Here is a 23,450-nt window from a genome sequence, read left to right on the forward strand (position 1 = left end):
AGTATCCTGGACAAAAATCTCGCCCCATGTTTTAACCCTGAAAACCTAGGCCCAAAATGCAACCCTTAGACCCATCCCTAAAATTCAAACCTAGCCCCACAATCCAACCACCAACCCCAGTCCCAAAATCTAACCCCCAAAACCCAGCTCCAAAATCCAAACCCATCCCTAAAATTAAACCCTCAAAACCAGCCCCACAATCTAACCACCAACCCCAGTCCCAAAATCTAACACCCAAACCCAGCTCCAAAATCCAACCCTCAAACCCAGCCCCATAATCTATCCCTGGAATCTGGCCCCACAATCCAACCCTCGAATCTAGCTCCTGGCGGTAGTATTGTTGGAGCGTTGTTTAGCGTGAGTGCGCGTGTGGGAAGGGAGGGAGCGATAGAGGGGGCGGGGAATGGGGGAGGGACGGCTTTGTGGTTGAGAGAGGGGGGAGAGCAGGGGGGGATGGCTGGGGATGAGACGCACACAATGCAAGCTGCGCGGGTGAAGCACTCTCATCTGGCTGCTGCTGTACTCGTCGATGTTCGGCAAATTGAATGCGGCACTGCCGCGGATGCGAGGATCGTTGTGAATAGGATGTGAGAAGGATGTGCGAGACGGACATGAAGGAGCGAGTTCCTCTGACGACGTCGGTTGGGGTCTGCGCGGCCCTGCAGGAGCCGCTCTGCTCATGGTAACCGCGCGCCGCCTCGCACATTAACACGCGCCACGGAGCTCGTGCGTGTGGATGGGTGCCACAAACGAACGGGGGACATTTCGCCGCCGTTTATTACGAATTCGAAACGTGTACGCACGATAGCGCATTTTGTGTTTGCGGTATAGCACATCCACACGCAGACACTCGTTTATTTATTACACATATTAATATATACAGCGACATAGCAGTGGACACACCATGGATGCTGACGATGACAGGCACACACACACACGTGCGCTTGTGTTTATAACGACAGACGTACATGGGTGTCTGCGCACAAGGTACGCACGCGTTTGCGAAAGACGTTTCGCCACCGCTAGTGGAGGGAACCGCACGCACCACCGCGCGGACCCTTCGGATGCCGCCTCCTCCTCCTGCGCTCATTCACTCCGCGCGAGATAGGGGCCCTTTCCTGTCCTGCGCAATCACGGCCCCTTTGTGATGCGCCGCGTCCTCGCGATGACACGGGGGGGGGGGGGGCGTTAATTGCTGAGCGCGTGCACATGACGCGAGTCTCACAATGTCCCGCATTGTGCCGGAGGCTACGCGCACTGGCAGCGGAATGCCCGTTATGCCGGTCGGGGCCGTAGCGCTGCTATTGTGCGCACCGTGAATTCGTGAACACTGCGGCGCTCATGCGCTTTGCGGCACGCACGAGCCGACCCCTCCCCCCGTCCCCCAACGCCCGGCGTGTCACTCACGACTCGAGATTCGGTAGAAACGCAATACACTGCGCGCAGACTTCATCCGTCTCATCGTTGTGGGGTGTTTTTAATGGGTTTATTAATCGGGATCCAATGCCGTGGTGGAATTAGTGAGCGGATTATTTTTTTTATTTTAAATAATTCGCTTGGCACTGCCGTGACAAACATGTAAATTAGTTTTTTTTCTCGATACATAGATCTCTGTTGTCTTCTTGTTCACAATGCATAGTGAGTCGAATTCATTGGCTGCTAACATAAACCGCACAAAATTATAATGGTAGGCTGAGAGGTCGCTTTTTCACTTCAGTTGGCCTGATGGTCCGGACCAATTAATAAGAATAAAGTTTAATTTGACACATAGCGCCTTTCATGCAAATTGCATCCTACTATCATCGCTGACGAACGACATACAAGCTGGAAGGCAGCACAGTGGTGAACCGCCGCTACCAACAATTTCCCAAGCTCTGCAATCCTCTATAGATGTATTCAACCAATTAACGGTATTTCGTACATGTGGGAAGAAACTGGAGTACGCGTGTGAGAGGGCATCACACTATCCCCACACAGGACCGTCCATAGGGGGGTGCGGGGCCTGGGGCAAAGCACGCTGTGTGGGTCCCCCGACGCCTGCAAACTAAACCGCAAGTATTGCATCTGAAACCGGGATGTCGAAGCGCCCTCCCCCCACCCCCAAAGCGCGAGGCCTGGGGCGGTCACCCCGATTCACCATATAGATGGCTCTGCCCACACATAAGGGACAGGTTATATTGATCTACACTTTGCTGGATTGCCTTCTCCCAGCAAAACAGCGTATGACACCTCAGTGTTGGATAACAAACATGTGTAGTGTCGTAGGTCTCTTCTTTCTCTCTCTCCCTTGTCGAGGCGTGTGTTTGCGGGTGGCGTGCGGCGCACACACTCAGTAAAAGACGAGGTAGTCGCAGGAGGCACCGTCCGTCCTTTATTATGTTCACGCCAACAACTCCGGCCCCCTCTCTCACGACCATGCTGATGTACGACCCGGCCCAGACACGACTCTGTCCGCATTGCACCGATGGCGTCGACCGAGAGAGTCAACTACTGTTCGGCCATGCAATGATCGGGCGAAGGGGATTCTGCAACCCAAATTTACACAACTCCGGTCAAATTCCGACCATAATGGAACCGCTGTAGAACAAACACCGTGGAAATTAAACGACGTTGGACGGAGGAAAATCTGCTGGGGAGGCATCGATAAGGATGGGCGCGTTGGAGGAAGTGGTTAAGGGTCACACAGCGTGCATCTCCTCCACGCAATGCCGACCCAAAGCAACCGCCGGGTTCATAGCATAAAGACAAAGATCCCCCCTATAGCCTTAACAGACTGTTGGGGCAAGTGCTGTTATCGAGTCGCACCTATGGAGGCGAGCACCTACGACGTGCATAGCGCAGTACACACTCAAACGCATGTAACGTTCGCACGTGTTTATGTGTATGCGTTTGAGTATTTGCGTACATGCTTATTTGTGTGCGTACGAGTTTGCATGTGAATCTATATACTGTGTTATTGTCCATCAGTTTGCGTGTGTTTATGTGCGTATGTGTATATATGCATGAATCGTGTGTGCATGTGTATAATTATCGATGTATGTACTGTATGAATCTGTTTACGTGTGCATGTACAGCGCGTACGTGTATACATAGTATGTGTGATGTATGTACTGTGTGTGTGCATCTGTATAGGCAAGTACTCTGTGCGTGGGTGGTGGTAGCGGTCAGCGCGCTGCGCTACGAACCCTGCGACCCGAGTTCGATTCCCGCTCACGGCCACCAACATTGGTAACGGGGGAGACAAAGGCGGCCGGACGTGGGTGTTGACCACCTCCACACCGACCTCGTGTACTGTTCGGGCCTTCATAGGTGCTCATAGCTGTCAACCCACACGGTTTACCCCGTATACGTGTACAGGGAAATTTGACTTTTCAGGTCCGTAAGGCGTACAACCGTTTCAATACGGGCACATTTTTTGTCAATATTTTTGGTGTTTCTCGCTTGTGATGGTGACTTTGTAGGATGAACGTTAAGATGTATACGGGGCACGGGGTGACCAATAAGGTCTGAATTGGTCTGTAACAAGGGGCTGACAGGTATGGGTGCCGCTCACTCACAGCACTTTGCCCAACAGTATGTTAAGGCGATACGGGGTGTGAGAGTGGGGCAATCTTAGTCTTTGGCTGTAGCCCAGATTACAACTCCACGCGACAGCTCCCTTCAACTGCGCAAAAAAAACGCGTGCAGAGGCGTTACGGATGCAGCGCGACCTACCTACCCACACTACCACTGTACTAACCCACAACACGATTTATGTTGCACACTCGAAATGAAGGACGTGGGCAGGTGCTCCAAATTGAGGGCAAACTCATTTATTGTGGTCAATCTGTAAAATGCAACAGCGTGTGTCACACAGCAATCTTCAACCGAGTCGCCATTAACCACGTGACTGGTAGACAAGTCAGGTTAATCATTAACAGTTTATCTTAAACCCAATGCTACTATTGATAAACCATGTTTGTCTTTGACAATAACCTTTGTACATCACTATTCGAATCTTACTTTAATCCTAAGCTGTATGTCTATACCATCCACTTATATCAGTATCTTACCTGTACTGTATGTGTACAGCATACGTACTGTACTTGTCACCATTATACAACTTACTACTATACATGTGTTCTATTCTCAATAGCATTGCAAGTAGTCATACTCTGGGTACATGGTTATAGAATAAACAGTATTAGGGTTAGATAATTCCAAGTATTAACGACAGTGCGTCATCCTTTACAGTGCACAGTGCTAAACCCCTCCTATCTAACCTATATAATTATTTTTTTGTCTGTCTGTCTGTCTGTCCGTCCGTCTGTCCGTCTGCGTACGCTCCCTTGTGGGGGATGTAGCTCTCGGACCGTGGGGTTCGCCGAGATTAAATTTTGCAGGTGGGCACGCCCCCAGCCCCGCGGTAAACTTAGGCATTTCCGATTTTTCGTCTCTAAACTTTAGATCAGACCGATTATCGATTTAGTGCGATTTCTCTTTATTTATTTAGTTACATCTTTATTTATTTATTTAATATCGCCGACCGGCGCGGACCACGGCGGTTGCCCCTGGCAACGGGTAGCAACAACTTTGCTGCGGGGTGGACGCCATTTTTAATTCCCGTTAAAAATATGCGCACGCATTAACACGCGACTCTGAGGTAAATTCATCAAAGTTTCACGTCCTCTTCACTCCCCCCCCCCACCCCAATGTGTGCAATTACTATTATAGGGTCGGTAGATAATAAAATTATAGCGATTAGACAGTATTATTGTAGCGCGGGGGGGGGGGGGTAACGGCCCCAGTACCCAGCCTCAGCCGGGTGGGCAATCTAGGCGAGGCCGGAGGCTCTGCACGGTACTAGGCCTCGACACGCAACTCTGTCAGGCGACGACTTTGTGGTATAAACTCGATATACCCAGCGTTGCCCGGGGGAAAAATACATTTAAAATCTTCTGAAAACTTTAAAACATTACATCCCAATGAAAATACAACTGTCTAATTAAAACTCTAAACCCGACAGCGCCAAGAATCGATTCTATGAATCGCGAAAAGGAATCGAAGGTTGTAGATTCATTTAGAATCGCCTTATTTCCGTTTAATATAAGTTGGTTATAGAGTTGATATAAACTGCTAAGAATGGGAAATATCCGGCGTTGACCGGGGCTAAAATATAATTAAAAACACCTGAAAACTTTAAAACATAACATAACAATGAAAATAAAACTCTGTAATTAAAAATGGAAACATCCTATGCGCCAGGAATCGATTCTTTGAATCGCGCAAAGGAATCATCGAAGGTTGTAGATTCCTTTAGGATCGCCCTTTGAGGGAGAGTGGTGAGGGAGAGTGGTGAGGGAGAGTGGTGAGGGAGAGTGGTGAGGGTGAGTGGTGAGTGGTGAGTGAGTGGTGATTGGTGATTGGTGAGGGTGAGGGTGAGTGGGGAGGGTGAGTGGCGGTTGTTAGTGGTGATTAGTGAGGGGTGAGTGGTGAGGGTGAGCGTGAGTGGTGAGGTTGAGTGGTGAGCAGTGAGGGTGAGTGGTGATTGGTGAGGGTGTGATTGGTGAGGATGAGTGGTGAGGGTGAGTAGTGAGGGTGAGTGGTTGTTGTGAGGGTGAGTGGTTGTTGTGAGGGTGAGTGGTGAGGGTGAGTGGTAAGAGTGAGTGGTGAGGGTGAGTGACGGTTGTGAGAGGTGATTAGTGAGTGGTGAGGGTGAGTGGTGAGGGTTAGTGGTGAGCATGAGTGGTGAGGGTGAGTGTTGAGCGTGAGTGGTGATGGTGAGTGGTGATTGTTGAGGGTGTGATTGGTGAGGATGAGTGGTGAGTAGTGAGGGTGAGTGGTGAGGGTGAGTGGTGAGTGGTGAGGGTGAGTGGCGGTTGTGAGTGGTGATTAGTGAGGGGTGAGTGGTGAGGGTGACCGTGAGTGGTTAGGGTGAGTGGTGAGGGTGAGGGTGAGCAGTGAGGGTGAGTGGTGATTGGTGAGGGTGTGATTGGTGAGGATGAGTGGTGAGTGGTCAGGGTGAGTGGTGAGGGTGAGTGGTGAGCGGTGAGGGTGAGTGTTGAGGGTGAGTGGTGAGGGTGAGTAGTGAGGGTGAGTGGTGAGCGTGAGTGGTGAGTGGTGAGCGTGACTGGTGAGGGAGAGTGGTGAGGGAGAGTGGTGAGGGAGAGTGGTGAGGGAGAGTGGTGAGGGAGAGTAGTGAGTGGTGAGGGTGAGTGGTAAGTGGTGAGGGTGAGTGGTGATTGGTGAGGGTGAGTGGTGAGGGAGAGTGGTGAGGGAGAGTGGTGAGGGAGAGTGGTGAGGGAGAGTGGTGAGGGTGAGTAGTGAGTGGTGAGGGTGAGTGGTAAGTGGTGAGGGTGAATGGTGATTGGTGAGGGTGAGTGGTGAGGGTGAGTGGGGAGGGTGAGTGGCGGTTGTTAGTGGTGATTAGTGAGGGGTGAGTGGGGAGTGGTGAGGGTGAGTTGTGAGGGTGAGTGGTGAGGGTGAGTGGTTGTTGTGAGGGTGAGTGGTGAGGGTGAGTGGTAAGAGTGAGTGGTGAGGGTGAGTGACGGTTGTGAGAGGTGATTAGTGAGTGGTGAGGGTGAGTGGTGAGGGTTAGTGGTGATTAGTGAGGGGTGAGTGGTGAGGGTGAGTGGTGATTGGTGAGGATGTGATTGGTGAGGATGAGTGGTGAGTGGTCAGGGTGAGTGGTGAGCGGTGAGGGTGAGTGTTGAGGGTGAGTGGTGAGCGGTGAGGGTGAGTGTTGAGGGTGAGTGGTGAGTAGTGAGGGTGAGTGGTGAGCGTGACTGGTGAGTGGTGAGGGAGAGTGGCGAGGGAAAGTGGTGAGGGTGAATGGTGAGTGTGAGTGGTGAGGGTGAATGGTGAGGGTGAGTGGTGAGGGTGAGTGGTGATTGGTGAGGGTGAGTGGTGAGGGTGAGTGGGGAGGGTGAGTGGCAGTTGTGGGTGGTGATTAGTGAGAGGTGAGTGGTGAGGGTGAGCGTGAGTGGTGAGGGTGAGGTTGAGTGGTGAGCGGTGAGGGTGAGCAGTGAGGGTGAGTGGTGATTGGTGAGGGTGCGATTGATGAGGATGAGTAGTGAGGGTGAATGGTTGTTGTGAGGGTGAGTGGTGAGGGTGAGTGATGAGGGTGAGTGGTAAGAGTGAGTGGTGAGGGTGAGTGACGGTTGTGAGAGGTGATTAGTGAGTGGTGAGGGTGAGTGGTGAGGGTTAGTGGTGAGCATGAGTGGTGAGAGTGAGTGTTGAGCGTGAGTGGGGAGGGTGAGTGGTGATTGATGAGGGTGTGATTGGTGAGGATGAGTGGTGAGTAGTGAGGGTGAGTGGTGAGGGTGAGTGGTGAGTGGTGAGGGTGAGTGGCGGTTGTGAGTGGTGATTAGTGAGGGGTGAGTGGTGAGGGTGAGCGTGAGTGGTTAGGGTGAGTGGTGAGGGTGAGGGTGAGCAGTGACGGTGAGTGGTGATTGGTGAGGGTGTGTTTGGTGAGGATGAGTGGTGAGTGGTCCGGGTGAGTGGTGAGGGTGAGTGGTGAGCGGTGAGCGTGAGTGGTGAGGGTGAGTGGTGAGGGTGAGCGGTGAGGGTGAGCAGTGAGGGTGAGTGGTGATTGGTGAGGATGTGATTGGTGAGGATGAGTGGTGAGTGGTCAGGGTGAGTGGTGAGCGGTGAGGGTGAGTGTTGAGGGTGAGTGGTGAGTGGTGAGGGTGAGTGTTGAGGGTGAGTGGTGAGTAGTGAGGGTGAGTGGTGAGCGTGACTGGTGAGTGGTGAGGGTGAGTGGTGAGGGAAAGTGGTGAGGGTGAATGGTGAGTGTGAGTGGTGAGGGTGAATGGTGAGGGTGAGTGGTGAGGGTGAGTGGTGATTGGTGAGGGTGAGTGGTGAGGGTGAGTGGGGAGGGTGAGTGGCAGTTGTGGGTGGTGATTAGTGAGAGGTGAGTGGTGAGGGTGAGCGTGAGTGGTGAGGGTGAGGTTGAGTGGTGAGCGGTGAGGGTGAGCAGTGAGGGTGAGTGGTGATTGGTGAGGGTGCGATTGGTGAGGATGAGTAGTGAGGGTGAGTGGTTGTTGTGAGGGTGAGTGGTGAGGGTGAGTAATGAGGGTGAGTGGTAAGAGTGAGTGGTGAGGGTGAGTGACGGTTGTGAGAGGTGATTAGTGAGTGGTGAGGGTGAGTGGTGAGGGTTAGTGGTGAGCATGAGTGGTGAGGGTGAGTGTTGAGCGTGAGTGGTGAGGGTGAGTGGTGATTGTTGAGGGTGTGATTGGTGAGGATGAGGGGTGAGTGGTGAGGGTGAGTGGCGGTTGTGAGTGGTGATTAGTGAGGGGTGTGTGGTGAGGGTGAGCGTGAGTGGTGAATGGTGAGGGTGAGTGGTGAAAGGTGAGGGTGAGTGTTGAGGGTGAGTGGTGAGTAGTGAGGGTGAGTGGTGAGCGTTACTGGTGAGTGGTGAGGGAGAGTGGTGAGGGTGAGTGGTGAGGGTGAGTGGTGAGAGGTGAGGGTGAGTGTTGAGGGTGAGTGGTGAGTAGTGAGGGTGAGTAGTGAGCGTGACTGGTGAGTGGTGAGGGAGAGTGGTGAGGGAGAGTGGTGAGGGTGAATGGTGAGGGTGAGTGGTGAGTGGTGAGGGTGAGTGGCAAGTGGTGAGGGTGAGTGGTGATTGGTGAGGGTGTGATTGGTGAGGATGAGTAGTGAGGGTGAGTGGTTGTTGTGAGGGTGAGTGGTGAGGGTGAGTGATGAGGGTGCGTGGTAAGAGTGAGTGGTGAGGGTGAGTGATGGTTGTGAGAGGTGATTAGTGAGTGGTGAGGGTGAGTGGTGAGGGTTAGTGGTGAGCATGAGTGGTGATGGTGAATGTTGAGCGTGAGTGGTGAGGGTGAGTGGTGATTGTTGAGGGTGTGATTGGTGAGGATGAGGGGTGAGTGGTGAGGGTGAGTGGCGGTTGTGAGTGGTGATTAGTGAGGGGTGTGTGGTGAGGGTGAGCGTGAGTGGTGAATGGTGAGGGTGAGTGGTGAGGGTGAGTGGTGAGGGTGAGCAGTGAGGGTGAGCAGTGAGGGTGAGTGGTGATTGGTGAGGGTGTGATTGGTGAGGATGAGTGGTGAGTGGTCAGGGTGAGTGGTGAGGGTGAGTGGTGAGGGTGAGTGGTGAGAGGTGAGGGTGAGTGTTGAGGGTGAGTGGTGAGTAGTGAGGGTGAGTGGTGAGCGTGACTGGTGAGTGGTGAGGGAGAGTGGTGAGGGAGAGTGGTGAGGGTGAATGGTGAGGGTGAGTGGTGAGTGGTGAGGGTGAGTGGCAAGTGGTGAGGGTGATTGGTGATTGGTGAGGGTGTGATTGGTGAGGATGAGTGGTGAGTGGTGAGGGTGAGTTGTGAGGGTGAGTGCTGAGCGTTGAGGGTGAGTGGTTGTTGTGAGGGTGTGATTGGTGAGGATGAGTGGTGAGTAGTGAGGGTGAGTGGTGACGGTGAGTGGTGAGGGTGAGTGTTGAGGGTGAGTGGTGAGGGTGAGTGGCGGTTATGAGTGGTGATTAGTGAGGGGTGAGTGGTGAGGGTGAGCGTGAGTGGTGAGGGTGAGCAGTGCGGGTGAGTGGTGATTGGTGAGGGTGTGATTGGTGAGGATGAGTGGTGAGTGGTCAGGGTGAGTGGTGAGGGTGAGTGGTTGTTGTGAGGGTGAGTGGTGAAGATGAGTGGTGAGGGTGAGTGGCGGTTGTGAGTGGTGATGGGTGAGTGGTGAGCGGTGAGGGGTGAGTGGTGAGCGTGAGTGGTGAGGGTGAGTGGTGAGGGTGAGTGGTGAGGGTGAGTGGTGAGGGTGAGTGGTGAGAGAGTAGTTAGTTTTGAGGGTGAGTGGTGAGGTTGAGTGGTGAGGGTTCGTGGAGAGTGGTGAGTGGTGATTGGTCAGTGGTGATTGGTGAGGATGAATGGTGAGTAGTGAGGGTGAAGTTTAGTGGTGAGGGTGAGTGGTGGTTGTGACGGTGAGTGGTGAGGGTGAGTGGTGAGGGTGAGTGGTGAGGCTGAATGGTGATGGTGAATGGTGAGAGTGAGTGGTGAGTGGTGAGGGAGAGTGGTGAGTGAGAGTGGTGAGGGTTAGTGGTGAGGATTAGTGGTGAGAGTGAGTGGTGAGGGTGAGTGGTGATTGGTGAGTGGTGAGGGTGAGTGGTGAGGGTGAGTGGTGAGGGAGATTGGTGAGGGAGGTTGGTGAGTGGTGAGTTGTGAGGGTGAATGGTGAATAGTGAGTGGGAGTGGTGAGTGGTGAGGATGAGTGGTAAGGGTGAGTTGTGAGTGTTGAATGGTGAGGGTGAATGATGAGTACAGTCAATATGCACTGCTGTTATCATACCAGGTACCACCACCACAATATGTACTCCTCTCATCATAGCAGATACCACCACAGCAGTATGCACTGCTGTAATCATAGCAGGTACCAACACAGCAGTATGCACTGCTGTAGTGATAGCAGGTACGACCTCAGTCGGTATACACTGCTGTAGTGATAGTAGATACTGCTATCGAGTTGGTAGATACCGCTATAGTAAATACTAAAACAGTCAGTATATACCACTACAGTCAGTCAATACTGCTACAGTCAGTATATACTACTATACAGTCAGTACATACTGCTACGGTGAGTAGCTACTAGAGTCAGTAGATACTATTATAGAGTGAGTAGATACTGCTATAGATTTTGTAGTTACTACTATAGTCAGTGGATACAACTATAGAGTCAGCAGATACTATACAGTTAGTCGTTACGAGTATATAGTCGGAAGATACTACTGTAGGCCCAGTAAATACTACTATGGTCAGTAGTTATTACAGTCACTAAATACTACTACACAGTCAGTAGCTACTACTGGCTCAGTAGATACTACGGTACAGTCAGTAGATACTACTACAGAGTCAATAGATACCACTTCCTCTGTTGTATGTAAGGTGTTGTTAGTATATATACCTACGAGGGGTAAAGATATTTTTGAGGGGGGGGGGGAGACCACAATTTTCGGAAACATTTTGACATCAACTATTTACCCCACACTTTCTACAACTTTTTGGACTTGTGAAAGCCTCTTATATATTTGTTGGTGGAGAAATGTACAAACAGCCCACCGGGCTTTGACAATACCTTAGTATCTGTGTATATATATATGTGTAGTAGAGTTCACGACTCTTGGACGCCGGAGTTGGAGGCACACGGGTTTATTACACACAGCACGGTTGTGGCATACAACTCTAGAGGGGGTGTCGGCCCCCTCACCCGGCTAGCTGGGGATATACGCGCTAGCTACTTTTTAGCCTGCCTCCTAGTCCTCCTCTAACGGGCTAGGGGAGGCTATCTGGCCCGACACTGGTAAGTCGGGCCCGGTACCCTGAGTCCCAGACCAGCGCTGACAGGAGCACCGGCTCTGGATCTCGGGACCACGCCGCTGGCTCGGTCCTGTTCGGCCCTGATAAGGACGGCGAACCAGGGGAGTCCAGGGCTCTAGCTAAGACGTCTTCAGTCTTCACTGGTTAGCTTAACAAGAACCCCGAGCCCTCCGATACATCCCCTTTTATACCCAACCCCCGCTGAGGGGTGGGGCCCCCCCCGGGTGCCTGGCGCGGACGTCGTAGAGAGCACCTCCCCTGTGCACTCACGTAGCCCCGCCCACTGTGTTTGTTTGCCCTAAGCTGCCATGCATAACGGGCTCTCTCTCTAACACCCCTACATATGTAAGGTTTTTAAGAAATATATTTTTCACCCGGGCAAAGCCGGGTACTTCCGCTAGTTGAATATATATCACAAATTAACAATTCAAAGCCAAGCCTGAAGTCGAGAACAAGTCTAGAACAATTCTATGACGATCAAAAACAACCTTTGGGTCCTTTACCTGTAAAATGCAACAGCACGTGTGTCACACACAGCAATCCTCAACCGAGTCGCCATTAACCTTGTGACTGGTGTACAAGTCCGGTTAATCAATAACCCTGCCAGCCACCCACAGGCCCAACTCAGTTCTCGCATGCTGGTGTACACACGTGCACATAAGGACTTTCACAAAACCACGCTTTACTCCCTTGCTGCACGAGGAAATAATTAAAAGAGTGGTCCATTCCTAATGTGCCACATTTTAATAAGTGAACGGCTTTAGCGTCGGCAGACTATGGCAACGCAGGCGCTCTCTCTCTCTCTTTTTTTTATCTATCTTCTAGTCTTCTTCTATCTAGTCTTCTTCTAGAAATATAAAAGTAAACAATTGTGCGTTTGTGGGTTTGTGTATGGTCGCTCACTTGGCTCTCCAACGGTGGGGTATACGGAAAAAAATAGCCAGTCACCACGCCGTAAGCCCCGCGGTAAGCAAGCGCTATTCCTTTTTCACTTCTGTCAACTTTAAATTAGTTTAATTAGCGATTTCGTGCGATTTTTGTGCGCTTGACTATTATTTATTTATTTACGACGCGTGCACAACCATACCAACTCACGCGCCTTCGGTGTCCCCCCCCCCAACCACGATGCGTGCAGTTACTCATTTTTACAGTCGCTAGATGCTAGCACTCTAGGCAGTAGACATTATATTGATTTTTTTTATCACGCGCATCCGACCATACCAACTCATGCGCCTTTGTTGGGGGGGGGGGGGACATTTTCTTTCGCGTTAAAAATGCTATAAAATATTCACTGTGTGACGTCTCCCCCACCCCGATGCGTGCAGTTATTACTACTATACAGTCGCTAGATGTAGCAGGTACCACCACAGTCGATATGCACTGCTGTAATCATAGCAGGTACCACCACAGTCAGTACACACTGCTGTTACATTTTTAAGAGTAGTTTTGAAATAGTTTTAAGACCCGGGCAACGCCGGGTACTTCCTGCTAGTCCTATGTAAAATATAATCGCGCCTCTGCCCACGAGAAAGGCAAGCCCGACTTCCAAAAGCTGTCGTCAACGGTGAGGTGCTCACGTCCGTCCACAGTGTGCTCGTTCGACGGAGCCACGCGGAGACGCGTATTAAGCATATAAGGTTGTATACGTTGTTTTTTTTGTTCGACTGTGTAATTGTAGATGTGTGTGCGTGTGTTGTAGTGTAGCGGTTTAGTGCTGCGCTATGAACCCGGGCCACCCGAGGTCGGATTCCCACTCACGGCCACCAACATCAGTGACGATTATTTATACCGGTCCTGGGCCTTCGCTTGGTCGACTCAGCCTCAAACGGGTACCTGGTGCGGTGTGCAGTAAGCATCGCCTCTATGGGGAGACAAAGGCGGTCGGGCGTGGGTACTGGCCCACCCACCCCCCTCGTGTGCCACAGTGCCGGCCTTCATAGGTGCTCGCTAACAACACTTGCCCCAACAGTCTGTTACAGGCTACACGGAGGATCTTTTTCTTTGACTAATCGACCTTCACGGGTCGGTTTGTTATCAGTCGTGATCTATTTAATCACTGCTGGGGTGAAGGCCTCTGTGTGTTGCTATGGGGGGGGGGGGGCGATAGGGCATTGTTGTCCACCAGTCGCCGGGCTTTAAAGCTCTGTCCTCTTCCGTACCCCATTGGAACTTCTGCCCTTTAGCTGTGAGTGCGTGTAGGGGTTTTGCAATGGATGCAAAATCCTGTATGAATCGATGGTAATAGAAAACAAAACCTATAAATCTTCTGACATATGGCATGGATACGGGGGTTGGCCATTTTTTAACACACTGTGCCTTCTCGAGATCAGTCGCCACCCCTGTTGCGCTGACTATCTGCCCCAGGTATCTGACGGAAGGCTGTGCGAGATGGAATTTAGAAGGCTTAGGTTTCAAATGTGCTTCCCTGATATGTGAGAAAACCAACCTCAGTCAGTGTAAGTGTTCTTGAAAGGATCGTCTGAACACCATTACGTCGTCTAATAAATCAGGCAAACGTCCCATTCGAGACCCATTAGTACTAATTCCATGAGCCGCTGGAATGTGGCTGGGGACGTTTTTAATCCCATGGGGAGACAGTTAAAATGGAATAACCCCTGTGGTGTCCTAAAGGCAGTCTTGTTTTTCGAATCCTCATCCAGCGGAAGGTGCCAAAAGCCAGATGATAGGTCCAATGTAGAAAAGTATTTGACACATGCTAAGGCGTCCATTGAATCTTAAATCCACGGTAGCGGATAAGCATCCCCTATTGTGACCTTATTTAGTCGATCGAAGTCGACGCAAAACCACAATGAACCATCTGTTTTTTACCATGGGCTCATAGATGGCTTAATAATATTAGCTTTTAACATCTCGTCGATCGTGTTTTGTATGTGAGCTTTCTCAACTGGCTCCATGCAATATGAATTTTGGTGGATGGGCGGCATGTTTCCCATCTTCATGTGGTGTGACATTACGTTAGTACGTCCGAAATCATATGGTCCTTTACTAAATATATCTCCAAAATCCCTTACTAATTTCCGAAGGGCCTGATGTGTTTAGAACTCAGATAAATCGTTTCTGGTGGTGACACAGGATGATGTCCACACCTGCCAGAGCATGCCGGTCCATGATCGCCATCGCTGGTGACACTAATATAGGTATGCCTGGTCGATCCGTCACCAGCAGAGTGTGATATCGAAGGGGAATCAAGATTTGTGATTCCGGGGGTATCATGAGTGTTTCCTTGACGAATGCCTCGACCTGAGCCAACATACGGGTGCCGTTATCTGGGTGTAAAAAATATAGCCATTCCCCTAACGGCATTTCGATGCATCCCTGATCCGTAACAATTTTGATAGTATGGGTCCCGATATGACCGGTTCTCCCACGCAGATTTTGGTCTCTAACTGTCCTAAAATTTTCATGCTTCCCCCATTTTCCACGACATAGGATGATTGTACGGGTCACAACCGCTGTGCCCTGTGGGAAAGCATATCAAAAACGTGCAGGGATATAATAGTTGCTGATGCTCCTGTATAGACCAGCCTGAACCTCAATTCCCCCTACCGAGCCCTGCCACCACCGATGTTCCGGCAGCGACTGCTATGATTCTCCTTGACAACTTGCGCCATTGTGAACCCCAAGCCGACCATTGTTGTGGTGAAAAATCGTGTGTATACGATGGTGGATGTAATCCTCGGGAAGTGGTGGGTGCATTGACTGATGGTGTGTATGAGAGGTCTGCAATGGGAACTGCCGAGGTGTTCAGGGTGCCGCGACTCTTCTGCTGGATGTATGTAGGGGTAGAGAATGGCTTTTGGCATGAAGACGGCCCCGGTGGAGCAGTATCGGTACAGCATCCGCGGGCAATGTGGCCCGTATGGCCACATTGGTGACATGTCACTGGGTTCCAGCTCCGGCTAGGTGCTCTGAGTCCCTGGGACATCCAGCGAAGGGTCCTCTGGGTAGGGCCCCAAAACCTCCCCCTTACAGTCGCCAACATCTTACTTCCGGGCAGCCCGATGTCCACCTCTGTCTCGGCGTCGTCCTCTTTGTTCCATGTTACCTGAACCCCCTCCAGTCCTTCATGATATGGGTCCACTATTTGCGCGACCATACATTGTGGCCTCATCACATTCTCATGGGCTTTTAGGCTCTTGGCTATCCACTATGAGGACTATTTGTCCTCTTCCGTGAGTGGCAAAACTATTGTTAAAGCCTGTGCCAGTGCTAACATATGGTCGGCCACCATAAAGTCCAAGGCCCCTGCGTCCAGGCCCGGGAAAGCAGCTTGTGCTAGGGCTATGAGAGCGCTCCTGTAGGCTAAGGCTGACTCCCCCTCTTCCCACCAACGGTTCTGAAATAATCTTTTCACGCTGGATGGTGGGTCAAAATTTTCTGGTATTTCTCGATAAGCAGCTTGCAGGGTCTTCTTTTTCTCGGCCGGAATTGAGGAATATATGATTAAAGCATCATCGCTAAGGGCCGTGGAGAGAGCCTTCAGTGCTTCAGGCTCTGTCCACTCTAGATATGTATATGCCATCTCGAATCGGCGAACAAACACATTCACTGGAATAATTATATGCACAGGAAAGTAAGACCCACCCCACCAAACTTGTGATTTAAATTACAGGGAAAAGTTATTTTTTATAATATGGAGAACTGTAATATACTCCTTGTATCACCTTGTATCACCTGCTATTGATTAAACTTTCTCTACAGTAAAAAAAAGCCGAGTAATAATTAACAATACAATAAAACACAACAAGCGTCATACTGTAATGGAGCAAATGTGATTCTCTCTTTACTCTGTCCAGATTTGTTTAAAGCAATTTTTTTGGAGTGCATAACATTTGTTAAACATTCATATTCAATTAAATCCTGGTTTTATGCATTTTTAAATCTCAGTAATAAAACTTTTGAAACATAACAGGCGTCTCCAGTTTACGACGATACGATTACGATGCATCTTGCGACACAATTGAACAGTTATGTTTCTACTGTGAAACGTTGTAGTACAGCGGTTCACAAACTTTTCCAGTGTGCATATCTCTTTTTAACCTCTAAAAATGTTGCTGACTACCACATGCTATTAGTTATTTCAAATTGCACATTTCCTAGGTGAGGACATTATTATTTTTCTTCATGTACCCAGAAAAAGCCTTTGTGAAGTTAAACATTTCATTGTCATGATGAGCCATGATTTATTCCCTGCTGGCTTCCTCAAACCGCTGTGCTTAGACTCTAAACAACAAAAACTCAACACATTTGTCCATAAAACTGCCTGAAAAGGAAACAAATATACGTAATAAGTGTCATTTTGGGTATTGGCCCCTCTTCATAGCACATATAAGGGTTATTGCCCAAAACGTCGCTTGTATTTTTCCTTTTAAGGCGGTGTTACTGACGAATGCGAGTTCTTTTTTGTTCTTTGTGCTTGTGCACCACTGCCAATGCAGCATCAGCAAATAATATGCAGAGAATAACGCTTTCAACTCAGTGGAAATTGGTGCAGTCACCTGTGGCTTCACAAGCTGAGAGCTTAAAACATGAGGATAAAACATTTGTAAAAAAAATTAACAGCTCATGAGATTTCATGAAGACAGTAACATCATCCTGAAGAGTTAAATTATTAATTCATGCCCTACAAAGTGTCATTGCCATGCCAGCCTTGTAAATGAAAAGGTTTGTTTGTCCCATCAGAGAGAAATCTGTTATTCAGCAAGGCAATGCAGTCTTTTCTGCTTCCTGTTTGTTATTATGTATTAGCCTTTTGCCCGTCCTAGGACGGAAGCTGTAATATTTACGATAAAATTGAGCACAGTATAATAGTATCTTGTGTAAATTTAATGGCAGTGAATCTTGCACGAAATAAAGTCATCAAACACTACATTGCATTTCACTGTAGTACTGTATTAATGGCAGTGAATCTTGCACAAACTCTGTCATTAAAAAGACCTCACTTCATGTGACTGTAGCACTATATTTAACTGACCTTAAATTAGCCTTTTGGCCGTCCTAGGGCGGAAGCTTTAATATTAAAGATGTACATTTACGTTTTCTTGCGTGATTGTAAATTGTTTTCGGAATTGTTGCACGTAAATATATTTAGAACTGAAATGAAACCTCGGTATACGATATTTTGTGTGAATCTCTTGTACTGTATTAATGGCAGTGATTCTTGCACATAAGTGTCATAAAAGACCCTAATTTCATGTCACTGTAGCACTGCATTTAACTCACCTTTATTTAGTTCAAAATCACTGCTCTGATACTTTATTTTGTTGTGCTTTCGCTCGCTGGGGTTGTAATAAATTTGAAATCGATACAATGTCTGGAAAATGACGGAAAAATGTATCTATTTTATCATAATTTAGAAGCTAAATTTTTACTTACCTTTTGTTTCAAGTGCTGAAGAAATAAATAAAGACACCAAATACACTGTGTTCCAGAATATCATTATTTAGTTGATTAACTTTCAATAAAGAAGCATACAATTTAAAGCGAATTTTCCTAAAAAAAATTCTTTCCATTCGACCTGCGGGAGTGTAAAAATTAACCCGCTCATGGTTATTTTATTATTAACTAGCTTTACTCCCTGGCTTTGCCCAGGACTTGGATTCACCACGCCCGGCCGCCTTTGTCCCCCCAGTGGCGATGTTCACACACCACACCAGTTACTCGTTTGAGGCTGAGTCGACCTAGGGGAGGCCCAGGACAGGTTGAAATAATCGTCACCGGTGATGGCCGTGAGCAGGAATCAAACTCAGGTCGCCGGGTTCGTAGCACAGCGCGTTAACCACTACACTACAATGCGTTACGCTTCCACAAGCGCGGGTCACATGACAGATGTGACGTCACAGCTCCCTTGCCGTGCAAAAAATATACGCATTTATTGAGCTCCCCCCCCCCCCCACAATTTTTTTTTTTATTTTGCATGGTGTACAGTCTGGAAAGTACCCACATGGCAAATTTCAAGTTTGTTGCATGTCGGGAAGTACGCTAAACATTTTGAACAGACACACATAATCACAACTTTGCCTTTTATATATATGGAGAGACGGGGGGTGCAGCATGCGGAGTGACGTCACGCACATTACGGACATTTCTTGGCTATTATAGTAGTAATTTGTGGACCCACGTCACATGAAAGCAAATGAGTTGTGCGGTATGAAGGATGCCAAATTTGTGGTGTTTTGCATTGTCTCGGCCTCGCTGTGCGCTGCGTTGCACCGCTATCCGAGTACTTAACCTCGCATCCAATAGACCTTCAGAGCCAGGGTGAACATCCGACTCCAAACGTAATTCATTGAATTGAACGAGGTAAAACTGATGGAAAAACACAGCACAAATACAGCATATGTTAATAATTAGTAATATCAATACAATGAATGAACACTACAGCACCGTAACATTGTCTTAGATAACATGAACTCAACAATAGATCCTGGATGGACCAGGCACCTACATTAGTACTGAACAGCTATACAAGGGAATAAGCTACTGTGTTAAATAAAGGCACATCGTGTAATCATCACACTGCACCCCAAATGTACAGCACTACATATAACACTGACCTGTGGATGAGACATTTCGTCATCCTTGCTCTCAAGATCGCAATATAGTTACTTGGGTACAAGTTTGACTCGACTTATTCAATTATAAGTAGCATTCACAATAAGGCAGGTTGCAGGCTTCGTTGTTAACTAGGCCTCGTATTTATCATAACAATTTAACGGCATTATAAAGGCATTTACAGCATTATAACGGCCATTCTAACATTATAACAGCATTCCCAGTATTAGAAGAACATACACGAACTTACAGACAATGCTTCTTAAAGTCCCACAATGTACAGTTACAGCTATCTTCACTGGGACGCGATGTGTACCACCATTTTGAACTCTGTGTAATGGCGGATGCCAGCCTCGTGGCAGAAAGACTGTGAAATCGTAACTTCCTGGTCACGTGACCAAACTCAACCTCAAAACAGGAAATTCCTGTATACACACACCCCCACTCCTGCCGTGGAGCAAAACATCTGCCGTGAGGCAGAACATGCATTCTATTGGTAGCACCTGGCATAAGTGATTTAACACAGTGGACAACACTCTCTTCTCAATTGCAGTTCCTCTGCCCACATTCTTTATTAACTTGAGGCAGTAGGCTTTTGCAACAAGCCAAACTTTGTTTCCCATGCCCCGACCACTGAATAGCATTATATTTGAAGTACTCATCAATTGGTACAATGTTTAATGACTTAATTTGCATTTCAATGAAGACGGTCACTTGGGTTGCACTATAGCGAGCTGTTGAACTCACAGTAGAAAGGTCACGAGTTCAAACCACTGTTAAGGGGGTTGACTTGGAATGTCCTGCTTCAGGAGTTGAAAAACGAATGCCACTTTGGGCTGCTAATGGGACATCAGCCTTTCCAACACTTGTTTGAGCACCGAGACGCTTTGTAAATAAGTATGTTGGTGAATGCGCAATAATGTACTCTTAAAGGACGTGAGAGCAATTGCTAGAAATGTAGGATGAAGGCCCCAGCCTTAAGCTTTTTTTCCTTTGTGTCTCGGGTATTGTGCAACTGCATAATGCTAAAACGGACCATGAGCAGTAACGCTGCATCCCATCGCATTCTGCTTCTCCCCACAAACATTTGCCCACAGCCGGTGGTCCTGTGGGAGCTTGTGGAACTTGACACTTGTGCGTAAGATGCGCCTGTCTCGGCGCGTGCTCTTCATGGCCACGCTGGCCGGGCTGCTGCTCTACTTCAGTCCGAACCTGCACACGCTGTGGGGTGGCCGCAGGCAGCTCGGGCGGCCCGTAGACGTGGGCTTGGCGAGCGAACACGACGTGACGAGCAACAGCGCCCACATGTCTAGCATCGCGGCTGCCCTGCCTCAACTGACTGAGCTGCACATTCCCTACCGGATAAAGTCGGAAATGCTGACGTGAGTGCACACGTGTCTCTGATGTCCATATGCCCTTCTGACCATGCCTTATGCTTTAAAGTGCGACTGATGGAGCATGCATTTGGTAAATAATGGAAGTTACCGACTTTCAACAAAATAATTTGATGTCTTACCGGATTTGGTGCACCAAGTACGTTTTTTTAATTAATGTTATTTACCAGACATCCCAAGCAAGACCCGTCTAACACTTGTTATTAAGGTAGAGTGTATAAAATCTGATAAAAATCCATGAGAAATCATGAACTTTACAAAAATATGTATCAAATATATAAATGAAAGAATGATAAAAAAAACATCTTAAACGTACATTTAAAAAAGAGTATTCTTTGCATTTGTCAAACCGCCCACAAGTACAATTTGAACATTGGTGTGTGTGATTCTCCGGCTCTGGTCAATTTACAACAACTAACTCACATCCACAACTGGCTTTTTAACATTTTAAACAGCTATGGATGGTATATATGTTGTTTTATTATTGTATCAAATTTTCATTGTTTATGTTTATGGATATTAATGTTTCAATGGCACTTTTGAGGGGGCAAGATATGTGCTAGAAAGGCACCATGCATGTAAGCAAAAATAAAATGTACTTGACCCGTGCGGTTGTTGAATGTTACTGGCCGTGTACGGCTCCCGTGCCGCTCCCCGCAGGTTACTGCCCAGCAACACGTGCACATGCGAGAGCTCTGCACCGCTGCTGCCCGTGCCGGGTCTCGACCGCCTCCTGCCCCACAAGCAGGTCCAGCAGCTGGAGGCGGCGTTCGAGGTGCCACTGCTGAAGGACACAAGCCGGCGCCGGCAGCGGGAGTACTTGACCTTCGCGCTCAGGTGTGCTCCGTCGCCAAGGCTCCGTACTAGCTTTAGATGTCACGGGGGTGCCGCAGTGGCGAGATGTTAACTACCTCGCCTGGTATACAGGACGTCGTGGATTTGATTCTAACCCTGACGCCTGTATATTTGGAGTTTGTGTGTTCTCCCCGTAGTCACGTGGATTTTTCTCCCGGTACAGTATTTGGCTGCTCAACACAGTACACAAAATCCGTGATTTAATCCCATCTGTAAAGGAAGTAATTCCTGACATGCAATACCCTGGTGTCTACAAACTGAGTTGTGGTTGCGGCAGCAGTTACATTGGGGAAACGAAACGACATGTCTCGGACCGCGTTCGTGAACACAAGGCAGATCTGAAACACGGTAGGACCAATACCTCTGCCATTGCTGATCATTGTTTTAACGCTGTGGGCTCACACGAAATAGATTTTTCCAAGACGGAGGTACTCTGCAAACCTACCGGCTACCTTCAGAGATGTGTTCATGAAGCCATCCAGATATATAAACACAGACACAACTTCAACCGAGAGGATAGGTACAAAATGAGCAATCATTGGAAGGATGCTAGATTTCAAGTTTTGTGACTGCAAGGATTCATACTCTTTGGTTCTTTCGGTAAAGTCACGTGACTTTACCGAAAGAACCAAAGAGCATTGGAAGGATGTTATTAACCAGGTAAAGTCTTGACTGTGATGTTTCCATCCTACCTGCCTATGTCAGCTATTATTTCCGACTCTCTGTGTGTGTCTCTCTCTCTATGCCTCTCTCTTAGATCTCTCATGCTCACATGTCCTTTGCATTGCACTCTCATGCCTTTGGATTGTACTCTAATGCTCTCATGCCTTTGGATTGCACCACTCTTAGATTTTACATTAACATGCTAATCTCTCACCTTAACATAGCCACTTCGGTGCCCTCGTCTAGGAGGCCGCTTTGGATTGCACCACTCTTCGATTTCACATTAACATGCTAATCTCTCACATTAACATAGCCACTTCCATGCCCTCGTCGAGGAGGCCACTCTCCTATATTACAATTACATGCTAATTTCTCACATTAACATCATGCTAATCTCTCACATTAACATAGCCACTTCCGTTTCCTCATCGAGGAGGCCGCTCTCCTATCTTACAGTTACATGCTAATTTCTCATGTTAACATCACTAGCTCCGGCCACTTCTTTATGACCCTTGGGATACACCCATTTAAAACCTTTTAAAACAGTCTGCCTCAGCAGCAGACCATGCTTTCCCACCTGATGACCGACGCTTGTGTTGCGCCTGAAACGTCGTGATTTATTTTATTTTATACCTACGTGACTTTACCAAAAGAACCAAAGAGTACTAACCTGGATCTTGTGTTTGTTTAAGATTTTGGAGATCTTTTTGGTAACCCCTGCTATGTATGGCAAAGTGATGGTTTTGATTGGATCCTCAGATGGTTGTCTCCCCATGGCTGGGGAGGCAGCTTTGCGGATTGTACGGTCAGAATATTTATTCATTCTGAGGGCTTGGTGTACGTGTTCCAGATCACTGGCGAGGTGGTGCTGGTCGGAGATGCAACGGGCCCTATGGTGTAGTGTTGTGATGAGGGAATTCTTCTGAGCTGGATGGTGGTGGGAGTCAGGCTTTAGATAGGCATCCGTGTGGGTGGCCTTCCTGTAGACAGTGTACCAACGAGCCATCAGGTTTCTTCTCGATCAAAACATCCAGGAATGCTAGCTTGCCATCATTTACCACTTCCATGGTGAATTTGATAGATGGGTGTATGGAATTGATGTGGTTGAGAAATTGGTTCAGTGCTGGCAGGCCATGTGGCCAGATGACAAACGTGTCATCTACGTATCTCTTCCACAGGGAAGGACGTAGGGTGGATGTCTGGATGGCATCTGTCTCAAATTTCTTCATGAAAACATTCGCTAACGCTGGCGATAAGGGAGAACCCATTGGGATACCCTCATTTTGTTTGTAGAATGTACCATTCCAGGTGAAGTAAGTGTTGGTAAGGCAGTGCCTTACCAAAGTTGGTACATCTGGATTCAGTCCCTATTGGACCTAGTATTTTTGTTATGACGTCAACATATTCCTTGCAGGTGGCTATCAAATCCAATCTGCCTTGGTGGAAAGCTGCTGCTGGTGTCTGCGTGTCACTGAGCCTCATCTGTTGCGTATTTGCCCCACAGGCACGCACTCCCTGTGAAAAAGATGCTGGTGGCAGAGCCCAACTCGCCACTCTCCTACCCGACCCAGGGGCTGCAGGTGGCACCACTGCAGACCATCCTCATACCGGGTGAGAGGCACGGAGGACCCCAGGGTTCTCAATCTATCCCAAATATTTAAGCAGCACAC

The 23,450-nt window shown here is 48.6% G+C and overlaps 1 protein-coding gene across 3 annotated transcripts in view; it reads left to right on the plus strand.

The window, feature by feature from the left end:
- Positions 1-463: 463 nt before the first annotated feature.
- The window catches only part of LOC144717702 (beta-1,4 N-acetylgalactosaminyltransferase 1-like), a 34,717-nt gene continuing 11,730 nt past the window's right edge, over positions 464-23,450 (plus strand). The window contains exons 1-4 of one of the 3 annotated variants that reach the window (XM_078593273.1): positions 464-682; positions 19,966-20,250; positions 20,923-21,099; positions 23,285-23,391. In XM_078593273.1, the coding sequence (XP_078449399.1) occupies positions 597-682; positions 19,966-20,250; positions 20,923-21,099; positions 23,285-23,391 (655 nt within the window). In that variant the 5' untranslated portion in view covers positions 464-596. Of the gene's footprint in view, positions 683-12,446; positions 12,931-19,965; positions 20,251-20,922; positions 21,100-23,284; positions 23,392-23,450 lie in introns of those variants that run through there. The other 2 variants (XM_078593292.1, XM_078593282.1) reach the window with 2 other exon arrangements.

Source organism: Lampetra planeri, chromosome 1 (genome assembly GCF_965212315.1).
Source record: "Lampetra planeri chromosome 1, kcLamPlan1.2.h2, whole genome shotgun sequence".
NCBI lineage: Eukaryota > Metazoa > Chordata > Hyperoartia > Petromyzontiformes > Petromyzontidae > Lampetra > Lampetra planeri.